This window comes from Penicillium daleae, assembly GCF_028827525.1.
Source record: "Penicillium daleae strain IBT 16125 chromosome Unknown utg000005l_segment0_segment0, whole genome shotgun sequence".
Taxonomy (NCBI): domain Eukaryota; kingdom Fungi; phylum Ascomycota; class Eurotiomycetes; order Eurotiales; family Aspergillaceae; genus Penicillium; species Penicillium daleae.
Genome location: NW_026623153.1, coordinates 1,336,550 through 1,357,554, shown reverse-complemented (window position 1 = coordinate 1,357,554; position 21,005 = coordinate 1,336,550). Strand labels below are relative to the sequence as shown.

The 21,005-nt window shown below is 49.3% G+C and overlaps 7 protein-coding genes across 7 annotated transcripts; 3 read left to right on the top strand and 4 right to left on the bottom strand.

The window, feature by feature from the left end:
• Nucleotides 1–1,222: 1,222 nt before the first annotated feature.
• Nucleotides 1,223–3,820, bottom strand: N7458_004760 (uncharacterized protein; the record flags this gene model as incomplete). Its single annotated transcript, XM_056908142.1, has 5 exons — nt 1,223–1,854; nt 1,913–2,068; nt 2,175–3,162; nt 3,221–3,436; nt 3,494–3,820. The coding sequence occupies 5 exons, from the start codon at nt 3,818–3,820 to the stop codon at nt 1,223–1,225; spliced, it is 2,319 nt and encodes a 772-aa protein (XP_056766760.1).
• Nucleotides 3,821–4,104: 284 nt separating this feature from the next.
• N7458_004759 (uncharacterized protein) lies at nt 4,105–6,006 on the bottom strand (the record flags this gene model as incomplete). The annotated part of the gene is made up of 6 exons (XM_056908141.1): nt 4,105–4,304; nt 4,364–4,654; nt 4,713–5,340; nt 5,404–5,540; nt 5,600–5,731; nt 5,796–6,006. 6 exons carry the CDS (start codon nt 6,004–6,006, stop codon nt 4,105–4,107), a joined length of 1,599 nt encoding a protein of 532 aa, XP_056766759.1.
• Nucleotides 6,007–6,592: 586 nt separating this feature from the next.
• On the bottom strand, nt 6,593–9,326 carry N7458_004758 (beta-glucosidase; the record flags this gene model as incomplete). Its single annotated transcript, XM_056908140.1, has 4 exons — nt 6,593–7,690; nt 7,757–8,603; nt 8,666–9,118; nt 9,157–9,326. Coding segments are annotated over 4 exons (2,568 nt in total), but the record flags the coding sequence as incomplete, so codon positions are not given.
• An 873-nt stretch (nt 9,327–10,199) lies between these two features.
• On the top strand, nt 10,200–12,331 carry N7458_004757 (uncharacterized protein; the record flags this gene model as incomplete). Its single annotated transcript, XM_056908139.1, has 3 exons — nt 10,200–10,899; nt 10,964–11,259; nt 11,324–12,331. 3 exons carry the CDS (start codon nt 10,200–10,202, stop codon nt 12,329–12,331), a joined length of 2,004 nt encoding a protein of 667 aa, XP_056766757.1.
• Nucleotides 12,332–12,618: 287 nt separating this feature from the next.
• On the top strand, nt 12,619–14,450 carry N7458_004756 (glycoside hydrolase family 43 protein; the record flags this gene model as incomplete). Its single annotated transcript, XM_056908138.1, has 5 exons — nt 12,619–12,927; nt 12,987–13,091; nt 13,142–13,660; nt 13,696–14,091; nt 14,154–14,450. 5 exons carry the CDS (start codon nt 12,619–12,621, stop codon nt 14,448–14,450), a joined length of 1,626 nt encoding a protein of 541 aa, XP_056766756.1.
• A 241-nt stretch (nt 14,451–14,691) lies between these two features.
• Nucleotides 14,692–18,533, bottom strand: pld2 (putative phospholipase D (PLD); the record flags this gene model as incomplete). The annotated part of the gene is made up of 5 exons (XM_056908137.1): nt 14,692–15,378; nt 15,435–16,865; nt 16,963–17,834; nt 17,892–18,318; nt 18,369–18,533. The coding sequence occupies 5 exons, from the start codon at nt 18,531–18,533 to the stop codon at nt 14,692–14,694; spliced, it is 3,582 nt and encodes a 1,193-aa protein (XP_056766755.1).
• Nucleotides 18,534–19,893: 1,360 nt separating this feature from the next.
• On the top strand, nt 19,894–20,497 carry cyn1 (putative cyanate hydratase; the record flags this gene model as incomplete). The annotated part of the gene is made up of 3 exons (XM_056908136.1): nt 19,894–19,914; nt 19,975–20,414; nt 20,476–20,497. The coding sequence occupies 3 exons, from the start codon at nt 19,894–19,896 to the stop codon at nt 20,495–20,497; spliced, it is 483 nt and encodes a 160-aa protein (XP_056766754.1).
• Nucleotides 20,498–21,005: the final 508 nt, after the last annotated feature.

Sequence of the window (21,005 nt, the reverse complement as noted above, 5' to 3'; positions counted from 1 at the left end):
CTTGAAGAGCTCGCCATGACCCAGGATACAATTCAGCGAATCAGAGCCGCGCAAGCACCTCAACGTCGTCAATACACTATGCGGCAGGTTAAACCGCTTAGCCAGTCTGGTATATTAAAGCCTCGCGATGCGAATCGGTCAATTCGCATTAGGAAGGAGAAAGATGCGGCCGCGGAGGAGAGGAAGCTAGCGAAGCAGTTTGAAAAGGTGTATAGCTATAAACCTACACAGAGGTCGAAAGAGGGTATTGAACAGGCAATGGCTAATGAGATAGAAGCTAGAGAGAGGGGAGAGCCTTTTTTTGTTGATAATTAGCTAATTGGGTGGTTAATTCGAAGATTTCTTAGAAAAGAGACGAGGAATTGTAAGAGACGAGGATTAGTGGCGCACCCAAAGCGGGAAGCGGTTTGGGTGGGCAGTAAGGCACGGATATGGTTGGCGCATCAAACCCACTGTGGAGAGTGCCAGACAAAGAAAGTCGGACCCACCAATTGTCCTCGCGAAGAACAATCTGTTCCTGCCTTGGCAAAGCATTGGGCTTGTATGGATTCTAACTGACCTAGTCGAGTTCTATTTTTTGATGATGCAGTTTACACGGCCAAATTCATGCCCGGTACATGTGCGCCACCTCACGCCACGCTTCTGACCCTTGGTGGGATGATATGAGTTTGAGTATTTTTGAGCCTTTGCTGTGAATGAGCCGGATCCTCGGATTCTGTGCCGACGGGGCAGCCAGTGCAAAGCTTTTTGATATAGTGCATACCTCCCTAGAGTTGTGCATATTCAACATCTCCGATGTATATCATCGATATTGTATGCCAAATTCAAGAAGCCAAGAAGTATCTATCCTATCGTCATGTTACTTACATTGAACAGGTGCAACGCGCTGACTGCCCTGGTAACCTTGGCGAGCTCGGGTTGAAAACTCGGAAGTTTCGACAATTTGTTCGGTTGGTACTGCATGCATAATTCTCCTCGCATGTGATAGCTGGCTACTTTACAAGCTGATATACAAAAGTTTAGTGAAGACGTCTCTAAGCCTACGCACAGGAAGCAGTCGGGGAAATCTCAATCTGTCCTCTCTTTGAAGGAGAAGGAGGGACGCAAAAGGATGCCAAAGACAGGTGAATGGCGTATGGCCTGGACAAACGGTGAATCTCCCGAAAGGAAATCCTCGGGGTATAGTAAGTTTCTTTTGTTAAACTATAGTTGTCACTAATAGTTACCAGCCACCTTCCGGGTCGGGGGATCGAAACACCTGCTCTCCGGATTCATGCTCTTCATGAACTACCTCGTTCTGCTTTTCAGAATGCGCAGTCGGGATTATGGTGATCAGGAATCGATCTTGGTTCTCGATTAAGAAAATCAACACGTCCCGATTCAGTATATCGGTATTTTCATAGTACGTGTTGGATGGTCGAGAAGCCAATAGCCCGTGTTGAAAAATTAATGCGAGGCGTTCTGATGTCATTCGGTTTTTGTCCGACTTGGAAGCAAAAACGGCAAGAAGATCAAGTATGTATAAAAGCAGCAGTCTGCTGTGATCCGGTAACCGGGTGATCAAGAGTTGGTAGGTCTTGACTATCTTGTCAAATACTTCACGACCAGACGAGTGACTTGGATCCTGTTGGAATTGGCGCAGGGGCTCTTGAAATTCCTTGCTGAACTTCAGTGGAATTACTGGCTCGGGTAGTTGAAGCAAGTACCGAAGAAGTAGATTCGCAACGTCATTAACATTATAGCCTGTCCAATCTAGGCCTTTCCCATATCTCGGCGGGCTATCAAAGCTCAGTTCGAGGTTCTTTATTCTCTCGGATGATCCACTGAGCCTGAAGATATCTTGGACCTCGGTGGCTAATAAAAAATCTTTAGCGATGATGGACAGGTCGTAGGAGAGAACATCTTCACAAACCTTTCTCCTTGAGAAACACGCCGCACTTTGCGACAATGACTGGCACATAACCAATAATGATAGCACCGTCATCCTCACTCACTACGGAGAGAGAAACATTTGCGTATTTAATGCTAGCATCTAACGGCACACCAAAAACACCATGAGGTCCTTCGTCTGCGATAATGGGTCAGCCTGGACAAATAGTGAAGTAGGGCCAAGCCTTCAACAGGCTGCCTTCAGATCTAGCTTCTATCCGGATATGGATTAGGGATGGAAGTACCTTTGGGTTCGACTCTCTGGGCACCCGCTCGGAATTTTTTCCACCACCATAAAGATAGGCTTGTCTTCGATGGTGGCGATGTAGGATTTCTGCGGTCCTCGAAGTTGGCACTTCCGGGTGAATAATTGAGTTCACCGTTGGGGATGATATCGTCGAACGTAGAGAAGTTTGGTGATCGTGTTGGGTTGTTATTCGCGGCAACAGGCTTCCTAGAGATGGCGCGGTTGTTGGGGTCAGTAACGGCCTGGTCCGTAGCGCTCTGAGGCTCATCAAAAGCATTGCTACTTTTGGAGGCAGTCGGACTGTAACTCGAGGGGGTCATGGTGGCATTATCTCCTTTATGGGGGCTCAAATCAGTGCTGCTTGATGTGGACTGCTCGTAATTCAAAAACGCTGTTATATGAGGATCTGATTTGCGAGGTTGAATCGTCTTTTGTGAAAGCTCTTCCGTGTCCCATGAAGCGAACTCTTGGGTCATCAATTCTACCGTAAATGACTTTGATTCGGGTATCGGACTTAAGTCACTGGTCTCTCCTGGACTGTACGCTTCGGAATCAGGGCCCTCTGAAGCTGGGATTGCTATTGTTGCTAGCCACTTGTGAGATAGAGCCGCCTTAGCCGTGCAGCGGTCTTTGGGGTGAGCCTTCATCAGTAAAGAAACGAAATCGATGCCATCGCGACTGACACCAGCATTGACAAGCAGCCCTGATGGAAATGTTCCCTGGTTTGCATATGACGAAAGCAGCCCTAGGTGTGCAAATGGCTGCTTTTTGACAAGTATCTCAAAAACAATCTCTCCGGTAGCCCAGATGTCAGTCATATATACACTGCCTCGCTCTATGAACCCCCAAAGCTCGGGGGCAACATATCCAGGGGTACCCCTTAGAATGGAGGTTTGGCCGTGGCCGTCCTCAATGCGCTTGCTGATACCAAAATCCGCGATCTTAATCCACCAGTCATCCGGAGGCCGCGCCTTGATAAGAATGTTCTGAGGAACGCTATCAGAAAAGGACCTCGAAGTGGCTTCTTGAAACTCTCTGACTTACTCTCGGCTTTAGATCTCGGTGAGCAAAGTCGTTTTCATGCATCATATCCAGACCTTCCAATATTTGAAAGGCAATCTCCTTTGCCTCACGTTCTGGAAGGGGTGGTTTGTCGTACAAGTGTTGATACAGATCACCCAATTCGAGATATTCCATTGCTATGAACAGTTGATCTGGGCCTTCGTACCACCCAAATGACCGAACAAAGCATCGCACATACTTAAATAGTTAGCAAAGTTGTTTCATATCATGATGAACCTTTTCCTCCACACATACCCGAGCGTGCGAGAACTTGGCGATAGCTTCCAACTCGCGGTTATAGTCGATAGGGCCAAGTCGCGAGTCGAGGTCAATCTGCTTCACGGCTCTTAGAGCGTGTATGTTGCGCTGATGACTGTCTTTGATACATTTCTCCAACCAAACACTTCCATATGCGCCACCTCCAATTTTAGAAAGTCGTTTCCAGTGTTCTGATCTAGCAACAACACGCCTGCGTGAAGTGATGTCTGATTCTCGGGAAGTATGGACGGTTTCCACACTACAGTCGGGAAGGAAAAATGTCTCTAGCCTCGAGTCTCGGATGAGATCTGAGACTCGCGCCATAGCGAGACCGTCGTGAATTAATTACAACTAATGTTGATTGAGGTGTTGGCTGTGAGCTGAAGCTGAACAGCCCCGCAAAGCGGACCTACGGATATTCCGAAATGTGGGGGCCAGAATATACAAGACTAATTCGCAGCCTGAGGAACTAGGCGCCCAAGTTTCGGTAACAGGTTATCCAAGCAGTATCGAATCCAGTGTCGAACACGGGCCTTACTATTCAAGTCTTGTGTTGAATTGGCTCTTCTTTTCACATTAGCGCTAAGATAACAAATGACTCTGCCTGACTAAGATGAAGCATCTTTAGAGCCCAAACTGAAGTCGACCAATGCTTTCTGGAACTTTCGTGTGGGTGTCATTCGAGCAAAAATCTCGTCCAGTTCAGCAAAAGAACGACCTTTGAGCTCAGGAACCTCAAACCAAGCCCAAGCAAGACTAACAAAGGAGAGGCCCATCCATACAAATGCAGCCTTGCCTCCCAGATTGGCTAGAGGTAGGTTTTATCAGCATGCGAAGTGTTAGAAAATTGCTGTATGAAAGACTCACCCTCATCAGTGTTGATAAGGTAAGGTGCAATGAAGTTCATTGCCCAGCTAACGAATGCGTTGGTTCCAATCGCCAAACTTTGCGTTTTGGCTCGAAGCTTGACTGAACCCACTTCCGCGCTGATAGTCCAACTCACAGCTCCAACGGTGGGAGCATAGAAGAGCTGGGCGAAGTTCATCACATATCCAATATAGTATAGCGCAGCCATGGATTTGAAGCATCCGGCAACACCGACAGACATCAGACAGATACCATTAAGTAAAATACCAGTCAAAAGGAGAGGTCTTCGGCCTGTAGGAAGATTTGAGATTTGGAATCCAGTGAGCCGGTGGGAAAGAGGGTAACTTACCAACATAATTCATGATGAACCATGAGATGATGTTTCCAAGCATGGCTACACCGAAGCCTCCGAGCGCGAGCTGGAAAGTAAGAGCGGTGGGTAGACCAGAGATACCGAGGAAGTACAAGGCCTGTGAATAGAATGCGATACCGGTGAATTGCTGCACTGCAAACATTCCGCACGAAATGCGGGTTCTGCGCCAATTAGTGCCACGGAAACAGTCCCAGTACGACGTATCCTTTTGAATTTCTGCAATCGCATTTTCAGCCGCAATTGAAGATTGAATCTCTTCCAGAATCAACGTTGTGTCAGTTGCCTCCAGATGGAGTCTCCGCAGGCTCTTCCTTGCCTGCTCGACATGGCCCTTACGTAGAAGATACCAGGGACTTTCAGGCATTAACATTGCCAGCAATGCGATAAAGCAAGGGAATGCCCATTGAGCCGCAAAGATGACTTTGTATGATGCAGGGACCATTATAGCGAAGCGAGTGTTACCAATACCAATGGCCATCAGCTGACCGGCATTGATGAACAGGTTGACAGCGGCGGTTAAAGAAGGACGTAAGGCAGTTGGTGCAATCTCGGAGGCGTATGTGGAGCCTAGTGTCAGGAAGAAACCTAGGGACAGACCGTTGATCTAGTGGTAGGGTATGAATTTCAGAAGCTTACGCCAATGAGTGAGGATGAAGTCAAGACTCACAATTTTACCAGCAAGGAGCATACCAGGCTCACTGGCAGCATATTCGAGGCCTACTCCAAGCAAAGAAACAGCGGAGCCAATTCCAAATCCAAGTCGTCGACCACCGCGATCGGACACCCAACCACAAATGATACTTCCTAGAGGGCCAGATGGTTAGAGCCCCTGCGTATCATTTAAGAATGTGGTAGCAGCTCACCGATCAACATTCCAAGCGATGTCATGGCTGTCCATAGGGCGTTCCACGTGGCCGAGATCAAGAGCTCGCCCTCATATTCATACCCAAAGATCATCTTAAAAGCAGGCAATGCCACACTTATGGAGTTGACGCCTAGAGGTAGCGAAAGAGCAGTCAGTGACTGAACCGAGGATTCAGTGAAAGTATAGATTCTTACCAATGTCGAAACCCCAAAGCATTGAGCTCACACAAGCAGCCACACTGTAGAGAATCACTTTAGGGTTCTTCTTCGCAGAAGCCCAAGCGCCTTCCTCGGCACTTCCCTGGGTCCGAGATACTGTCTCAACCATCTCTGCTGCGGCGTTCTCCTTCATTTCATCCTGAAGAGGACTCGACTTGATAGATGGGCTGCGATACGTAGAAGTCATTGCAACAAGGCTGTAAAAATATGACCGCCACAACGCGAAAATTGATGTGGAGCCAAATTGGACCCAATTGAAGATACTGTTGTGAGCCTTGAAAGATGAAGAATGCCGACTCGAAGCTCACATATATATGAAAAAAATCGCTCCCCACATTTTCAGACACAACGAGCTTGGAGAAGCTGGGGAAATTAGACAAGCCGAAGTACGGGGTTCTCCTGTGACAGATTTCGGCGAACACCACAAAAGTGGAGGGTGGAAGTGGCAGGTGGAGGTGGAGGTGGAGGTGGAGGTGGACTGAGTCGATCTGATCAGGTCCCTCGGCAGCCTGGAATTGTAAACCGAACCATACCAAACTTCTTGCCCTCTACGTTTCAATCTTCTGTCTTTCTTAACAGTAGTTTACAACTGCTTTCCAAATGATTTCTTTCAACACAATCACTGGAAATTGCGCTATATGACTCGACACATACTTTTGAAGCAAAAAAAACTCAACGTACTACAACCGTGATCTGCTTTCTCCGATGTAAACCCGAGCTTTAAAAACACCAAAATTCTGTCTATTGATGGGTTTATGTATTGCACGTTGATTTTAAAGGCCATTCCATGTTCCCATGTTCTCTATTTGCAGGTATGCTGCACAGCCACCCGTGGAAATCTTGTAATTTCCGTTGAGAGACCGCCAGCATTTAGCCACACTATCCCAATACCCACTTATATCCTGCTGGGAGACCGAGAGGCCGACTCGCTTCGTCTCATTTGGCCTAAGCCATGCTTTGGTAAATGCGATCAGCTCAGACCGAGGTCTCCAGATCATGGGATGGCTTGGAGGCTGGCTATAAACTTGAATAACCTCGTACCCAGCCCTGTCGCTTGTATTCTGAACATCCACCGTAATATGAACTATCTGGCTGTGGGTTTTAAGCCACGCGTGACCGTTCATGGGATCGTGAGAAATGACCTCCAAGTTTTTATACTCGAACGTGGAGTAGGACAAGCCATATCCAAAAGGCCAGCGAACGAAGGATGCGGTGTCAGGAGATCTATAGCCCATTTGCAGACCCTCACGGTATCGAATGACCGGTCCATTTCCGACATCTTTGGCTGGGAAGTTTCCAAATGTCGGTACAGAGCTTTTATCTAGCCGCATAGGCCATGTGGTAGCTAATTTTCCACTAGGGTTTGTCTTTCCGGTGATGATGTCGACGATGGCTTGTGCGCCTTCTTGTCCTGGGAAATGGGCCAGGATGACCCCATCGACATCGTCAACAAACTCAGAGACATCAATGGGATTCCCACAGTGCAGGATAAGGATTGTTTGCTTCGATACACTTGCAACTGCTTTGATCATACGGACTTGACTGCGGGGCAGTTTCAGGGTCTGAAGATCGAACCCTTCAGATTCGTGATCGTGTGTGCGACCCCCGAAAATCACGCTGATATCGGAGTGAGCAGCAACCGTGGCTGCCTCGGCGATGGCAACTCGATTGTCATGCTCTTCCATAAAACATAATTTCGCCGAATGAGGAGAAATTTCGCCGTCGGCCGAAGCAATGTCACGAGAATGAGTTCGCAAGGTGATTTTGTAAGGCCTATGAGCTTCCATTCGGAAGTCAATCTCAATTTCCAATTTCTTGGGCTCAAATAAGAAATCTGCGACTGTCATGACAGGGGCAGACTTTGAAAGTACCTGTCATAGGACTGATGAGCAATCGAATATAATATGAGACAAGCAATGTAATACTGGGAAACATACCTCCATTCCATCCACACATAACGTGAAATCTCCTGTAGCTTGTACAGCCAATGTGTGATTACCACTTCGATCTGCTGTAACAGTGGTCTCCATGATAAAATAGAATCCAGTTTGAGTCAGGCCTGGCTTCAACTTCCCAAGCATCACCACGACAGGCTGCTCAGACTCCTCAGAGTAAACGGGCGTGTCAGAACCATCCAGGAAATAATCCACAGTTACACCGAAGTGCCCATTTCGAGATTGCATCATGTTGGTCGGCATCAGAGGTATGATGTGATGAGAGTTCACACCATGGACAAAGGAAACCTGCTCGAGCTTCTCACTGGCATTTTGGAAACAGCTCAAGGGGGTGTGAATGTATTGAGGCCTGGCACATGCACTGCCCCCGCCAGTGATAGATGGATTGACAGCGGCAGCTCCAATAAGAGCCACTTTCAGATTGCCTGACATGTCAAGTGGGAGAACATTGTTCTCGTTCTTCACAAGTATGATTCCCTCTGATGCCGTTCTCAATGCCATGGCGCTGGTTGAATGGCAAATCAAGGACTCTTCGTCCTTATCACTGTGACTAACAGCGGTGCGATCGATCATTGTTAAAACATTCGCCACTGCGGTATTGAGTGCTTCCTCGGGTATTTCTTTGCGTCTGATCGCCTGCACTAGCTTCGAGCCCCGGTGGACAGATGGTCCGGGCATCTCCAGGTCAAGCCCTGCCTCTAAGGCCTCAATTGTACTTTTGGTCCCATACCAATCAGACATAAGACAGCCATCGTATTTCCAATCATTACGAAGTAATGATTTGAGCAGCGGATTCTGGCTACAGAACTGGCCGTCAAGCGCATTGTAGCTGATGAAATGAGTGTCAGAACATTTTTATGTCACCTTCAAAGATGATTAAATAGCACTCACGCTGTCATGATTGAAACTGGGTTGGCTCGCCGCAACAAGTGCTGAAATGTGCGCAAGTATAACTCCCGCATTGTTCTACCGTCACCTGACTCGTCGACATTGTAGCGTCTGCGGACGGTCTCGCTTTCGTTGGCGACGAAATGTTTCACGCAGGCACCCACACCTTGCGATTGAATTCCGTTAACAATAGCAGCAGCCAGCTCCCCGGTGACAAGAGGGTCTTCACTGAATGCTTCGAAATTGCGGCCTGCTCGTGGATCCCGATGAATATTGATGTTTGGCCCAAGAACAACTTGCACCGATTTCGATTTGGCTTGTAATGCAACCTCTTCACCAAATTCTTTCATCAGACTCGTGTTCCATGTTGAAGCAAGGCAGGTCGAGCTTGGGAAGCAGGCTGTCCCGGTGTCTTCCAGGTGCGATTGGGAACCGCGAACACCGTTAATTGAATCGCTGACCTGTTTTATGCATCGATATATTTAGCTTAATACATCGCAGAACGGTGCGTTCGCGTACTAACCTTCAAGGAAGGTATACCAAGCCTGTCTATACCGGCAGTGCTTGTAAAGCTAACACCGGAAAGCAGAGAAACCTTTTCCTCTAAAGACAAAAAGGACAACTGATCCCTGTAGTGACACCCCGAAGTCGAGCCATTGGCAGAGGCTAAAGCTTGAATGTCTGGCATATCCAAGAAGCCTCGCGCACAAGCTCAAAAAGTGATAATTAACAAAAATCCAAACGCAATAACACAGAAGTAGAAGTTTGAATGGGATTGAGAAAGTCAAAACGTCTGGAATTGGCTGGTTCCTTTTTTTGTAAATATTCCAGTCATTAGCTCTACTATGGGGCCAAGCCTGAGCATGTGCAGTCCACCACCACCTCCACCTCCACCTCCACCCATTTCTCACCAGTCCTCAACCTCCACTACTCGCCATCCTTGCTTAGCTGGAACAGTTCGCGCTCCACTTGAGTTTGCTGATTGCTCTGATCACATGGAGAGGCACTCAACTCCAACAGTGCACAGATGCACGCAGTGCCCCAAGTCCTATTCTCGCCGAGAGAATCTTGTCAGACATCAGCGATCAGCACGTAAGATCCACTTTCGCCTGATCAAAGGATTTTAGGCCCATATTGCAACAGATATGCTTACTGGTGTGATACAACAGACGATAGAAATAGCAAACACTATGCCTGTTCACAGTGTCCTAGTCGATTTACAAGAAGGTGAGGCTTGACACTTTTTTTTTTTTGGGTCGCCGCAGGCCTCTGACAACTCCCACGCATTAGCGATCTTTTGTCTAGACATAGAAAGGTTCATGAAAACAGCGCAACTGTCTCTGAAAGTGGCCTAGAAAGAGACTCCCATGACTCGAACCAGGGAGAAAATGTCTCAGAGGGCTATTCCCGTGGACAAACTTCGAATAATGAAACCACCGAACAAAGAGGTCGAAGGGCGGAGACACCCACCATGATGATGAATTCTCCGTCGAACTCACAAGAAAAGTGCCATCGCCCAGTTTTAACCCCCGTGGACATGTCACATAGTGAACCTTGTCGTCCTCTCCTTCCATCCAACCACACTCAATTACTAGATTGGGACTTGCAATGGCCCTTCTACGGCGAAGGTCTACCGGATGTCAACCTTGGGTGGACTTTGGATTTCTTATCCAACAACGCATCTACGCATAGTCCTTTGGACTTCATGCATGACCACGAGGAACTGAGCGCTTCGATACAGCTGGAACACCCAGATCTCAGCCATGGTCGACATGAGGATCACTTTAACACTGCCTCTAATGATTTACAAAGTGATGGACCTCAGGAATGGCAGGCCCGAATAAAGCCATGCGAAACTTCAAGAGCAGCCGCTTATGTTGATATTGATGAAATCGACAACCCAGTCATTGGAAAATCAGGGCGACTGGATATGAGTATTCCGCTCTCGAAAGAAAGTCATACGGCGATGGTGGATACCGTTACCGCGCTTCTTCTCGAGGGCTTCTGCAGCGAGAAGGGGAAATGTGCTCAGTCATTCCCCCCCTTACCCATAGTTTCCTACTTCCTTCGGCTATTTTTCGTTCACGTCCAACCTCGATTTCCTGTGCTGCACATCCCTACATTCAACCCCAACAATTCTTCACCGAACCTATTGCTTGCCATGGCGATCATGGGGTCCAGCTTCTCGGACTCAAATCAAGGAAGGTTCACACTGACATACCTCGAAGAGCCAGAATGTCAATCAAGTTGATGCAGGAAAGGGATCAGAACTATGTGAAATGAAATTATTCTACAGTACAGTTGTGATCGAAGCTAACATTATTCCTTTACAGTTGTGTTCGGCTGAGAACCTTCTGGCATTCTTTTTAGTCTCTTTGTCTGCGATGTGGGTGGGGCAAAAGGCAGCATATGAGCGTGCTGAGTGTGATCGTGGCGAGTTGGCTGTTTACTGCCGACGAGGCCAGCTATTGGATTGCCGAATGAAACCAACCCTCTCCACTCAACCATCATCGAGGCAAAATCGGAATCGATTTGATGAGGCATGGACAAAATGGATCATAATTGAGCAAAAGAAACGTCTAGGGCTGTGCATATATGTAAGTCTCATGTCTAGGCTGAAGCCTATAATTATAGCCACTGTCTGATTGACTTTTTTGCTAGCTGCTGGACTGTCAAATGGCAGCTGTTTTTCAACGTCAGCCATACATTAGCAAGGCTGAGACTGTGAATGCCGCATTGCCATGTTCGGAAATATTTTGGAACGCACCAACTGCCTGGGCCTGGAAAGCTGTACTTGGACCAGCCGAGATCCCGCCAAGCACGTTTTTCCTAACAACATTGACGACAATTCTCTTACACAATGAGATTCCGGGAGTCTTACCATTCCCAGCATTGGACGACTTTTGTAAGACTCTCTATGCCTACGTCCTGCATACACATGTCTTCGAGTGGCGGCAGACCATCTGCATGCTTAATCCAACAGGACTAATTACGTCCCCTATCTCATTCGCACCAGAGAATATCGGGGCTTCACTACAGGAGCGTCGAAACTGGCTGCAGGCCTGTCTAAGAAATTGGGCCACTTTCTATGGAGATGGCGGACCAGCTGATGAGACCGATCTCAGCTCAAAAAATTCGCCGGGAATTCTTCTCTATCATCTGGCGAATTTGGCCCTTCATCTGAATTTTTCAGACCTGCATATTGTCGCTGGTAGATCTGGCTCAGATGCCGATATTGGTCTGGCTGTGCAATCATTGCGCAATTGGCTCCAGGGGGAGAGAGCTCAAAAAATATTTGCCTGCAACAGTCAAATGTTGAATGCAGCGCACGAAGCAATTGCAGCTGGTGATATGCAGCGGAGTGGGTTCGAATTAGCGATCTCTTTGTTTATGGGTGGTCTCACCAGCTGGGCTATATCTCGATTCGGAAGTAACGATTCGATTGCCGCCCACCTGAACGCTTCTAGAACTTCAGAGCTCCCTCGAGCAGGACTGGACGGTGTGGACAGTCACACTCAGTTGAGTGCCGAAGAATCCCCGCAAGCAGCAAACTTGCTCCTCGACCAAGTTGCAGGCGCGCGCGATGGTCTACGTGCTGTCAGATGTGTTCGACTGGCAATTTCTTTTGGAGAGATTCTCGAGCGGCTTCTTACTGAGTCAATTGATTAGGACGTCCACGGATGGGAGTAGACTTGGTTCGGCAAATCCGCTGTTTACCAAGCCGAGCCCGTCCACCTCCACCTCCACCTCCACATGCAAACCCACTCCACTTCATCTTCCCATTTTGCCCCACCAATCGTTGCTTCAAATTGACACGGATTGAAAGTACCTACAAGAACTTCTATTAACGATTCACAACTTCTGGAGGATTAATCCAATCTCGATCTTCACACAAGCGTGCAAAGGGAAAGATTACGGGCGCTGGCCTTGCGACTTGCACAGCTCGCGGCCTCATCATGTCTTCCGGCGGGGCCTTCAACAATCCCATCATTCCCGGCTTCAACCCAGATCCTTCAATCTGTCGGGTGAATGGCGATTACTTCTTGGTGACTTCTACATTTGAGTACTATCCTGGTATTTCGGTGTACCACAGCAAAGATCTCCTACGATGGACGCTCATTGGTCATGTCATTACGAGACATTCGCAAATCAATATGCGGACGACTGAGCCCTCTGGCGGACTATGGGCGCCTACTATTCGTTACCATGACGGGCGATTCTATGTCTCCGTAGGATGCACGCATCGATTCCGCCCGAAGGAATGGGTTAGTTACCCTCCGCTCATCCTCGAGCTTGATAGAGAACATTGCTAACAATTTCGCAGGATATTGTCATCCCTCGGGGATTCTACGTGTCCACCACAAATATCTGGGACTCGTCTTCCTGGTCTGACCCAACATTTTTCGACGTCCCTGGAATTGACCAAGATGTAAGTAGTTAGTCTACGGGAAACCAAGTGGCATTCTAATGATTAAAAAGCTTTTCTTTGATGACGATGGCAAGGTGTACTTTTCTGCCGTCAACCTGATCACCGAGCCGAGAATAAAAAAGCACGGCCTTGGGCTCGCAACTTTCACCGCGGAAATTGATCTCGTCACCGGTCGGTGCCTTGGACCAGCTAAATGGAACCGCTTGTCGGATTTCGGTCTTGGAATTGCCGAGGGACCTCACATCTTCAAAAAGGATGGCTTCTACTATCTCAGTACAGCCGAGGGCGGCACTGATGAAGGTCACCAACAATGGATTTTCCGCAGTACCGCAGGACCCTTTGGCCCTTGGGAGGAAGGTCCTAAGGGCACTGTGAATCCGGTGATCTTCAATGACAATGATCCTTCGATCCGAAACACGGGACATTTGGATTTCATCGAAACTGCAAACGGGGATTGGGTCGCTGTGTTTTTGGGAGTCCGGCCCCAGGGTGAAAAGTCTGAACTGCTTTCACAACTCGGTCGCGAGACCTTCATGAGTCACGTTGAATGGATTGACGGCTGGCCAATTGTCAACGGCGCAAGCCCATTAGCATCCAAATGCAGGCGAGGGGCATGGAGCTTCTCTCGAAGCCGCAGGTATGGAGGGACGAGTTTCAGGATTCAACGCTCCAGCTTGGCTGGTATCATCTGCGAACCCCCTTGAAGAAAGATTACTCTTTATCAGAGCAGCCAGGATCGCTGAGCCTCTATGGAAACGCATATCGCATTGATGATTTCGAATGTCCATCTATGCTGCTGCGGAAGCAGACTGGGTTCTCCGGTGACTGGAGAGTTAAGTTTAGTTTTGCACCCAAGGAGGCTGGCCACGAAGCGGGAACGGCTATTTGGTGGTCGCAATTTGCCTATGCTTCCATTGGACTTCGAAAGCCATTTGACGAGAGCAAGTCAGGGCTAGAGATAGTATCACGTTGTTACAATGAAGTGGAGGATCAGTTCAAGGTTTGTTCTTCGGACTCGGAATTGTAGTGCATGTTTACCAACGTGCTAACTAAATCAACTAGGAATTCACGCATGAATTACCTCTCGAGTGTCGTGACGTTGAACTCATCATTCGTGCCTACCCTACAAGATACGAGCTCTTCTTCTCCATCCAAAATGACAGTCATTCTACTGCTTCCGATCCGGTCAAATTGGGCGAAATTCCCAGCAAGGCATTGACGCATCGCCGATCAGGAAAGGAATCACCCAACACTGGTTCTCATTTCGCAATTTATGCACAAGGTGCTTACGGTAAACCATGCTTTGAGCCTGCGGTCTTTGAATTCGCGGAATGGAAAGTGCTCTCCGAAACGAATTAGGTAGGATGTTGGTGAAAGGCTTCCAGCAAGCCCACTCCAAAACCCGTTCGATGAATACGGCAACTACGAGATATTGGAAGCATGGCTAGTCCTTCCATCACTTGGAAAATATACTTTGATATTGGCACTCTCATGTACAGAAAGAAGCAAGCCAGAAAGAATCCAGTCTTAATAAAACATTCGCAAAATGCAAAGTTCATCTCATTCCATCCTTCGGGCAGACAGTCAAATCCCGACCCACCTAAGTATAAATCGGCTGCGTGAATTCATTCAACGTAATACCTTCCTTCGCAATATCCTCCTCAATCAAAAACATCAATGGCATTTCCACCAATGTACCCTTAACCTGGCTCAACAATTCCTTAACCTGCTTCGCGCCCTCCGCACCAGGTGCGAAGTCATCACGCACAACGTGACCCCACTGGAATCGTGGAGGCCGGCTGGAACCATCCTTATTCTCGGCCTCCTTATCCGCCTTGTGGAAGTAGTACTCGTAGAACTCCTTGTAAGTAGCCCAGTTACGCACGACATCGTCGGGAACAGCGTGGAAGACCTTGCGGAAGACCTCAGTGTTGGTGTGTGCACGCGAGTTCCACAGGCTTTGGAGGGTGTCCGCGAGTGGATCGGCGACGACCTTGCTTTCGGGGCATTCGAGGTCGAAGTTATCGGGGACACCGGGAGGTTCGAAGCTGGCGTTGGGACGCTTATAGTCCTGGGGAGGAAGCAGACCCAGGTGCTTGCGGAATAGTTCGCGGCGCAGGGATGCGGCAAAGCGGCTGGCCATCCAGGGTTGGCCGTTCATGTTAGACTGAAGGGGAGTAAAGTCCTCGATGATGACAGCTATCTCGGAGTCGTGGTAGCCAAGCTGGGAGCGGTCGTTGAGGTTGGCGGAGCCGCAGATCACCACGCGGTCGTCGGCGATCATCACCTATTCATTGTTAGAAGGCATCATCTGGATTGTATCTAGGGCGGCTTGTAACTTACCTTGGAGTGAATATAGAGTTCCTCGCTCACGAAAGCGTCGATTTCGGCGTCGGGGTGTCCATCCCACGGCACATTGCGAATATCCTGCCCGCCCAGCATGTAGCACGAGCTAACACTGTCCCATTGGCCAGATCCAGCAGGCTTGCCACCCTGATTGTGATTCTGGGCTGCTTGCTGGTACTGCTGGAACGGAGCAGACGTATCGAATGCGCTGCGTGTAGCATCAGGTCCAGGGGGAGGCGCAGGATAGCCAGCAGCACCGGCTGTCTGCTGATCGTACTGCTTGCGAGCGTCCTCGTAGGGAACGCCGCTCTCCCGCTCCACAGCAGAAAGAAGTCCAGCGTTGTTGATCCGATCATAATTTCGCAGGTTGTAGAAACGAATGTATTCCATTGGATTGAACCCTTCCTTGGCGATCATTTCCATAATGCTGTTTCCGCCACGGTTGATTGAGTTATACTGGAACTCCATGATAGCACGAGTACCCAAGGTTTCGTCATCATGGAGGTCACCCGCAAAGGAGGGTACCGAAGGCATCACCACGATGATCTTGTACTTCTGGCCAGCACGAGCGGCGCGCAGAATACGCTCAACAATGGCAGCACCGATCTGGTTTTTCACGGGGTGCTGCGAGTCCCCAGTGGCCGTGATGAAGAACTGATTCTCAATATACACGAAATGCTGGCTGTTTTTGATAATGGCAGCATACGCATCAGCAATTGAGTGCTCGACCGGGCTGCCGTTACTCCATTTGGCACAGCTGCGGACAATCTGGCAAGACATGTTGCCACGACCCTGCGACTGTGGGCGACCGTACGTGGTAAGCCGATCCTGGTACTGGTGGATCTGGCCGGCGAGCTGGCCACGAATCTGTGTGATATTATCAATGAAGCCCTTCGGCGCGAAGCCCCGACTCTGGTCACCTCCATAGTTGTAGTCGTCAATTCCACGTGTGCCGGAATGGGAAGTTTCCTGGCCAGGTGGAGGTGGGTAGTAGGGAGTCTGGCCCTGTTGCTGGCTCTGCTGGGTCGAGCCGCTGGGACTTTGGGTTGGCGGTGGAGGGTAGGAGGGTGCTTGGGTCTGTTGCTGCTGATGTTGATATGTCTGACTTGCAGGAGACTGGCTTGGTGGCGGTCCTGGGGGTGGTGGAGGGAATGAATCACCCGTGTAGCTGTACTGGTGGGATCCTTGGCTTGGGGATGGCTGATTGGGGGTTGATGATGGGCTTGGGCCAGATTGGTAGCTTTGAGTGTTATCAGAGTGGTATGCTTGCGAGGATGGAGCAGGGATTTGCGGCTGTTGCTGGTGACTCTGATCGGACGAGTGTTGCCCGGGTGGGGGAGGGTAGCTGGGCGTGTTACTAGACTGATAAGATGAAGAGGTATTGTACTGCTGCTGCTGATATTGTTGCGGCTGGGGGCTCGAAGATGTCTGGGTAGGAGGCGGCGGGTAGCTCGGCGTTCCTGTGGATTGCGAGGCTTGCCATTGAGGAGTTGACCCTTGTTGTTGCTGGCTTGTGGTACTAGACTGCTGAGTCTGCCACAGGGGGAGTCGATGCCTGCTGCTGCTGGGGCTGGGGCTGTGACTGATTGGGTGCTCCGGACTGGTTTTGTCCCGGCTGCTGTGCAGCACCGGGTTGCGGTCCAGAAGATGAAGTAGGTTGTCCAAAGAGTGCAAGTCGTGTATACCTAGTATTCTGACGAACCTGGTACTTCGAATCGTAGATAAAGTTCCAGCGCTCCACGAAGTGGCGTCGAAGGTCCTCGACAACCGGGCCTCGCAGGCCGATCGAAATGTCCGACCATCCCATGCGAGATGTGGTCAGTCGATCGAGCTGGTTTTGCTCCCACTCCGAGACATTGTGGAAGTCGAGGACACGGGAGTTGTTGTAGTCCTGTCCCGGGAAGACGGTTTCGTTGATGTTCGACGGGTGCACATCGGAAATTGCGTGCTGATGAGTGTCCCATCGGCCGAAGCACAGATCCAAGCCGCCCATGAAAGCGATTTGGCCGTCAATGAGACACAATTTCTCGTGGTGAGCCCAGTATAGAATGACATCGTCGGTCGTGCCATACAGGCCTTTCAAGGTGTCCTTGGACATTTTCGAGAGGCTGGTGGAGGTGAGCGAAAGGTTCTCGAACGAGTGCGCGATATCGGATACCAATGCCTGGCGATCAGGCAGATGATCAGGGTGGCGGAAGACAGCAATATTGGGGTGGAGGCCTTCCAGGGCATGCTTGGTGTGGGCGGAGGACAGCGTCAAAGCCTGGGTGACTTCCTTGTAAACAATAATATTCACGCGCACGCCACGAACTGCAGCATCCTTGAGCATTCGGTCCAGTCGGTATTTTTCATTCTCAGCGGGAGGCCTTCTCAGGTAGAGTTCGGGAGATAGCCACCCTAATGAACAAATTAGCATACTGTTCCAATGCATGTCCCCGAAAGATCCGAACTTACAGTCAAGAATCCAGATCGACTCGCGCGCATTCTCCAGCGCCACTGACACTGCCCAGAAATAGGAGCAACCATCGACGTATGGCTTCACATCATTGTGTTCACGGGGAGGAGCGAAGCTGCCAAAACGGTGCTCTGAGCTGGGCTTGGTCGCTCCATACGCGGCGTAGGCCTGTGGATCGATGGCGGTTCCGAGTTTGGTAGCCAAACCGGAACCAAGATCGGTCACGGTACCTTGGATCTTGCCCAGTAATCCTTGGATTTTATCTTCTTTCTGTGGGTGATTCTGGTCCTGCGGGGTCTGGCCCGAGTAATACTGCTGTTGCTGACCCTGTTGGCCTTGCTGGCCCTGTTGGCCTTGCTGGCCTTGTGGACCGTGGCTGTACCCGTATGGGCCTTGACTCTGGTCCTGATAATTCTGTTGCGACGACTGCATACGTTAGACAAAGTCTAGGAAACAATTGGGACCATGACACTTACCCCCTGGGCACCACCCTGGCCATATCCCTGACCGGACGGCTTGGAGTGAGTCTTGTAGGTATCCTTGAGCTTCTTGAAGGTGTCGCTTAGACCTCTAGAGCCCTCGCCCGACCCGCGGTCCGATTCGTAGTAGCGGCCATAGGCCAAGTCATTATTCTGCGACATGGTGACAGATAAGTGTAAGGAAGGAATAAACAAAATGCAAAGAAAATCAGCGGAGAAATAAGATGCCTGGGGCGGGGGGTTTGTTTTAAACCGCTCTAAATGCCCCGCTGCCAAGCCACGATGGGGGGACGGGAGCCGTGGCTGTGCTGGACCAGTCGCGAGGCTCCGCGATCCTGGGCATCTGGTTCTTGTGGAGTTGGGCTGAGCTGAGCTGAGCTGACCTAGCTGACAGGTACAAGGCTTGAAAAGTGTAGTGTATGATAGACACCAACTGAGGGATTGTCTGTGTCTAGGAGGTTGTGATGGGCTGTTTACTGTATTTCTTCGTCTTTGTCCTTGGGACTTCCGTTGCTCGTGCAGAGTGGGGCCGTGGGCCATGGACCACGGACCGTGGGATGCAACGTGGCCGCGGATCGCCTAACGGATCAGTACGGCCGAGAACGAAAATAGGTCCTGCCAGTAGATGAAACTCAAAGAAAAAGGTATATTCGGCAGATCATCGCGAAGGCTTCATGCATCCTAGATAATGCCTAAGTCCTTTGTAGAGCACGTCATGCGACCTTCATGCTATCCTTCTAGCCAGTGTGTATTTGCGTCCGCTTCTCAGCCCTACGAGTCGTGTTTGTTTAACCAGCCGAGGCGAGCGTTATATAAGCACCTTGAAGTAACTTAGGGTGGTACTATTACTTACGACATGAGCCCAGACCCGGTAGCCAAACAGGCCAAAAGACCCAATCTCTCAGAACATAACATTATTAGGTCAGAATAATGCTATGTTCTGACATGGCTGAGAGTAGCACACGTAACGTTTCGACCAGCCACGACTCTAACATATACCCACAATCAACAACTGTTGTTGTATAGCTGGTCGTTTGGAAAGAGAAAACAAGAAGGTGATCTTTCTGATGGGAGGGAATCACAGTATACATCTTCCATGTCTTCGATGATTTCGTACCGTCCGGCGCGGGGGGGGGGGGGGGGGGGGACCTTGGTAACCTCATAGAGATTCATCATCGCGTTTCTATCTCTCGGGCTTCTATGGGACCAAGTATTATTCAGATCAGATCCGAGATTTAAGTTTACTATTTTTTTGATCGCGATAGAATAATGTCCTACATCCTTTACTGTTGATAAGAACCCTTCTGAGAGAGTCCTCTGTCCTCCGCGGAGAATTCCCCACACACGTCATCGCAGCATCAAAAGTCCTTATCTGCCCCGCATGTCAGTGACAACCATCATACCCCGATCATCATTGATAACAGGGTCAAACAATGATCCCCCTCATTTCGCCACTTTTCATATATTCTCTGACTTCATTCCAATTTTGAACTATTCCTGATCTCTCAAACAACCAACCATCATGTCTCTCGCCACTCTCGACGTATGCCAGCCCTAAGGTTACTATCAACATCACCAACTTCTATACTAATAAACATTCCAGACCTCCCAACACCCCAATCTCCCCTCCTCTTCAGCTACCCTTTTCACAGCAAAAGCCAATAAAAAGCTCAGCTTCGAGCAGATTGCCCAGCACATCGGCCGCAATGAAGTAGCCGTGGCCGCTATCTTCTACGGCCAAGCTAAAGCTTCCCCGGAGGATATCCAGAAACTATCCGAACTGCTGAGCATCGACCATGCTCACTTGGAAGGGCAGCTCAGTGGCTTCCCCGATCGTGGCAAGTCGGTCGAGATGCCACCCAAGGAGCCACTGATCTATCGGTTGTATGAGATTGTGCAGAACTATGGGTATGCGTACAAGGCGGTGCTGAATGAGAAGTTTGGGGATGGCATTATGAGTGCTATATCTTTCTCGACCAAGGTGGAGAAGGAGACTGATGCGGATGGGAATAATTGGGCTGTTATTACCCTGCGCGGAAAGTGGTGAGTATTCAACTCTTAACATTGTATGTGGAAGCCGAGGTACCTCTACTGACGATTGCAGGTTGCCCTTCTCTCGTTTCTAGGGACTGCAATGAAATGCGGTTTGGTGCAAGCATGGACTGGAATCGTCAAGTTATGATGCTGCTCCTTCCTACAATATGCCTAAGAAATGAATAGGCTCTCCTAGTCTTGCTACAACCTAACTTGATTTCTGAGTCTCTGCTCCGCATTCCCAATTTTTTGCAAAACCAGCAAGGAAAGTATCCAATGAGTACCTTCAAAATATTTCTCATATTCCAAGGAAAAGGCGAAATCTTAGATACGGTAGTAAGAAAATTCAATGGGATTGCTCGGCTAAAGGATATTCTCAAAATAGCCCTGACTCCAATTGCAGGCACCAGGCAGACACGGTTTCTGTGCAAGAGAGTCAAAAGGCGCAATAAAACCAGAAAAAAACCCAAAAGTTAAGAATCACAATCATCACATTAATGGGGCATCTCAAATCGCAAGCGGTATCTTTGGGAAAATACTGAAGTTGACCGAACGGAATAGAATGAGCACAACCAGTTCCCGCACAAAAAAGTGCACAGC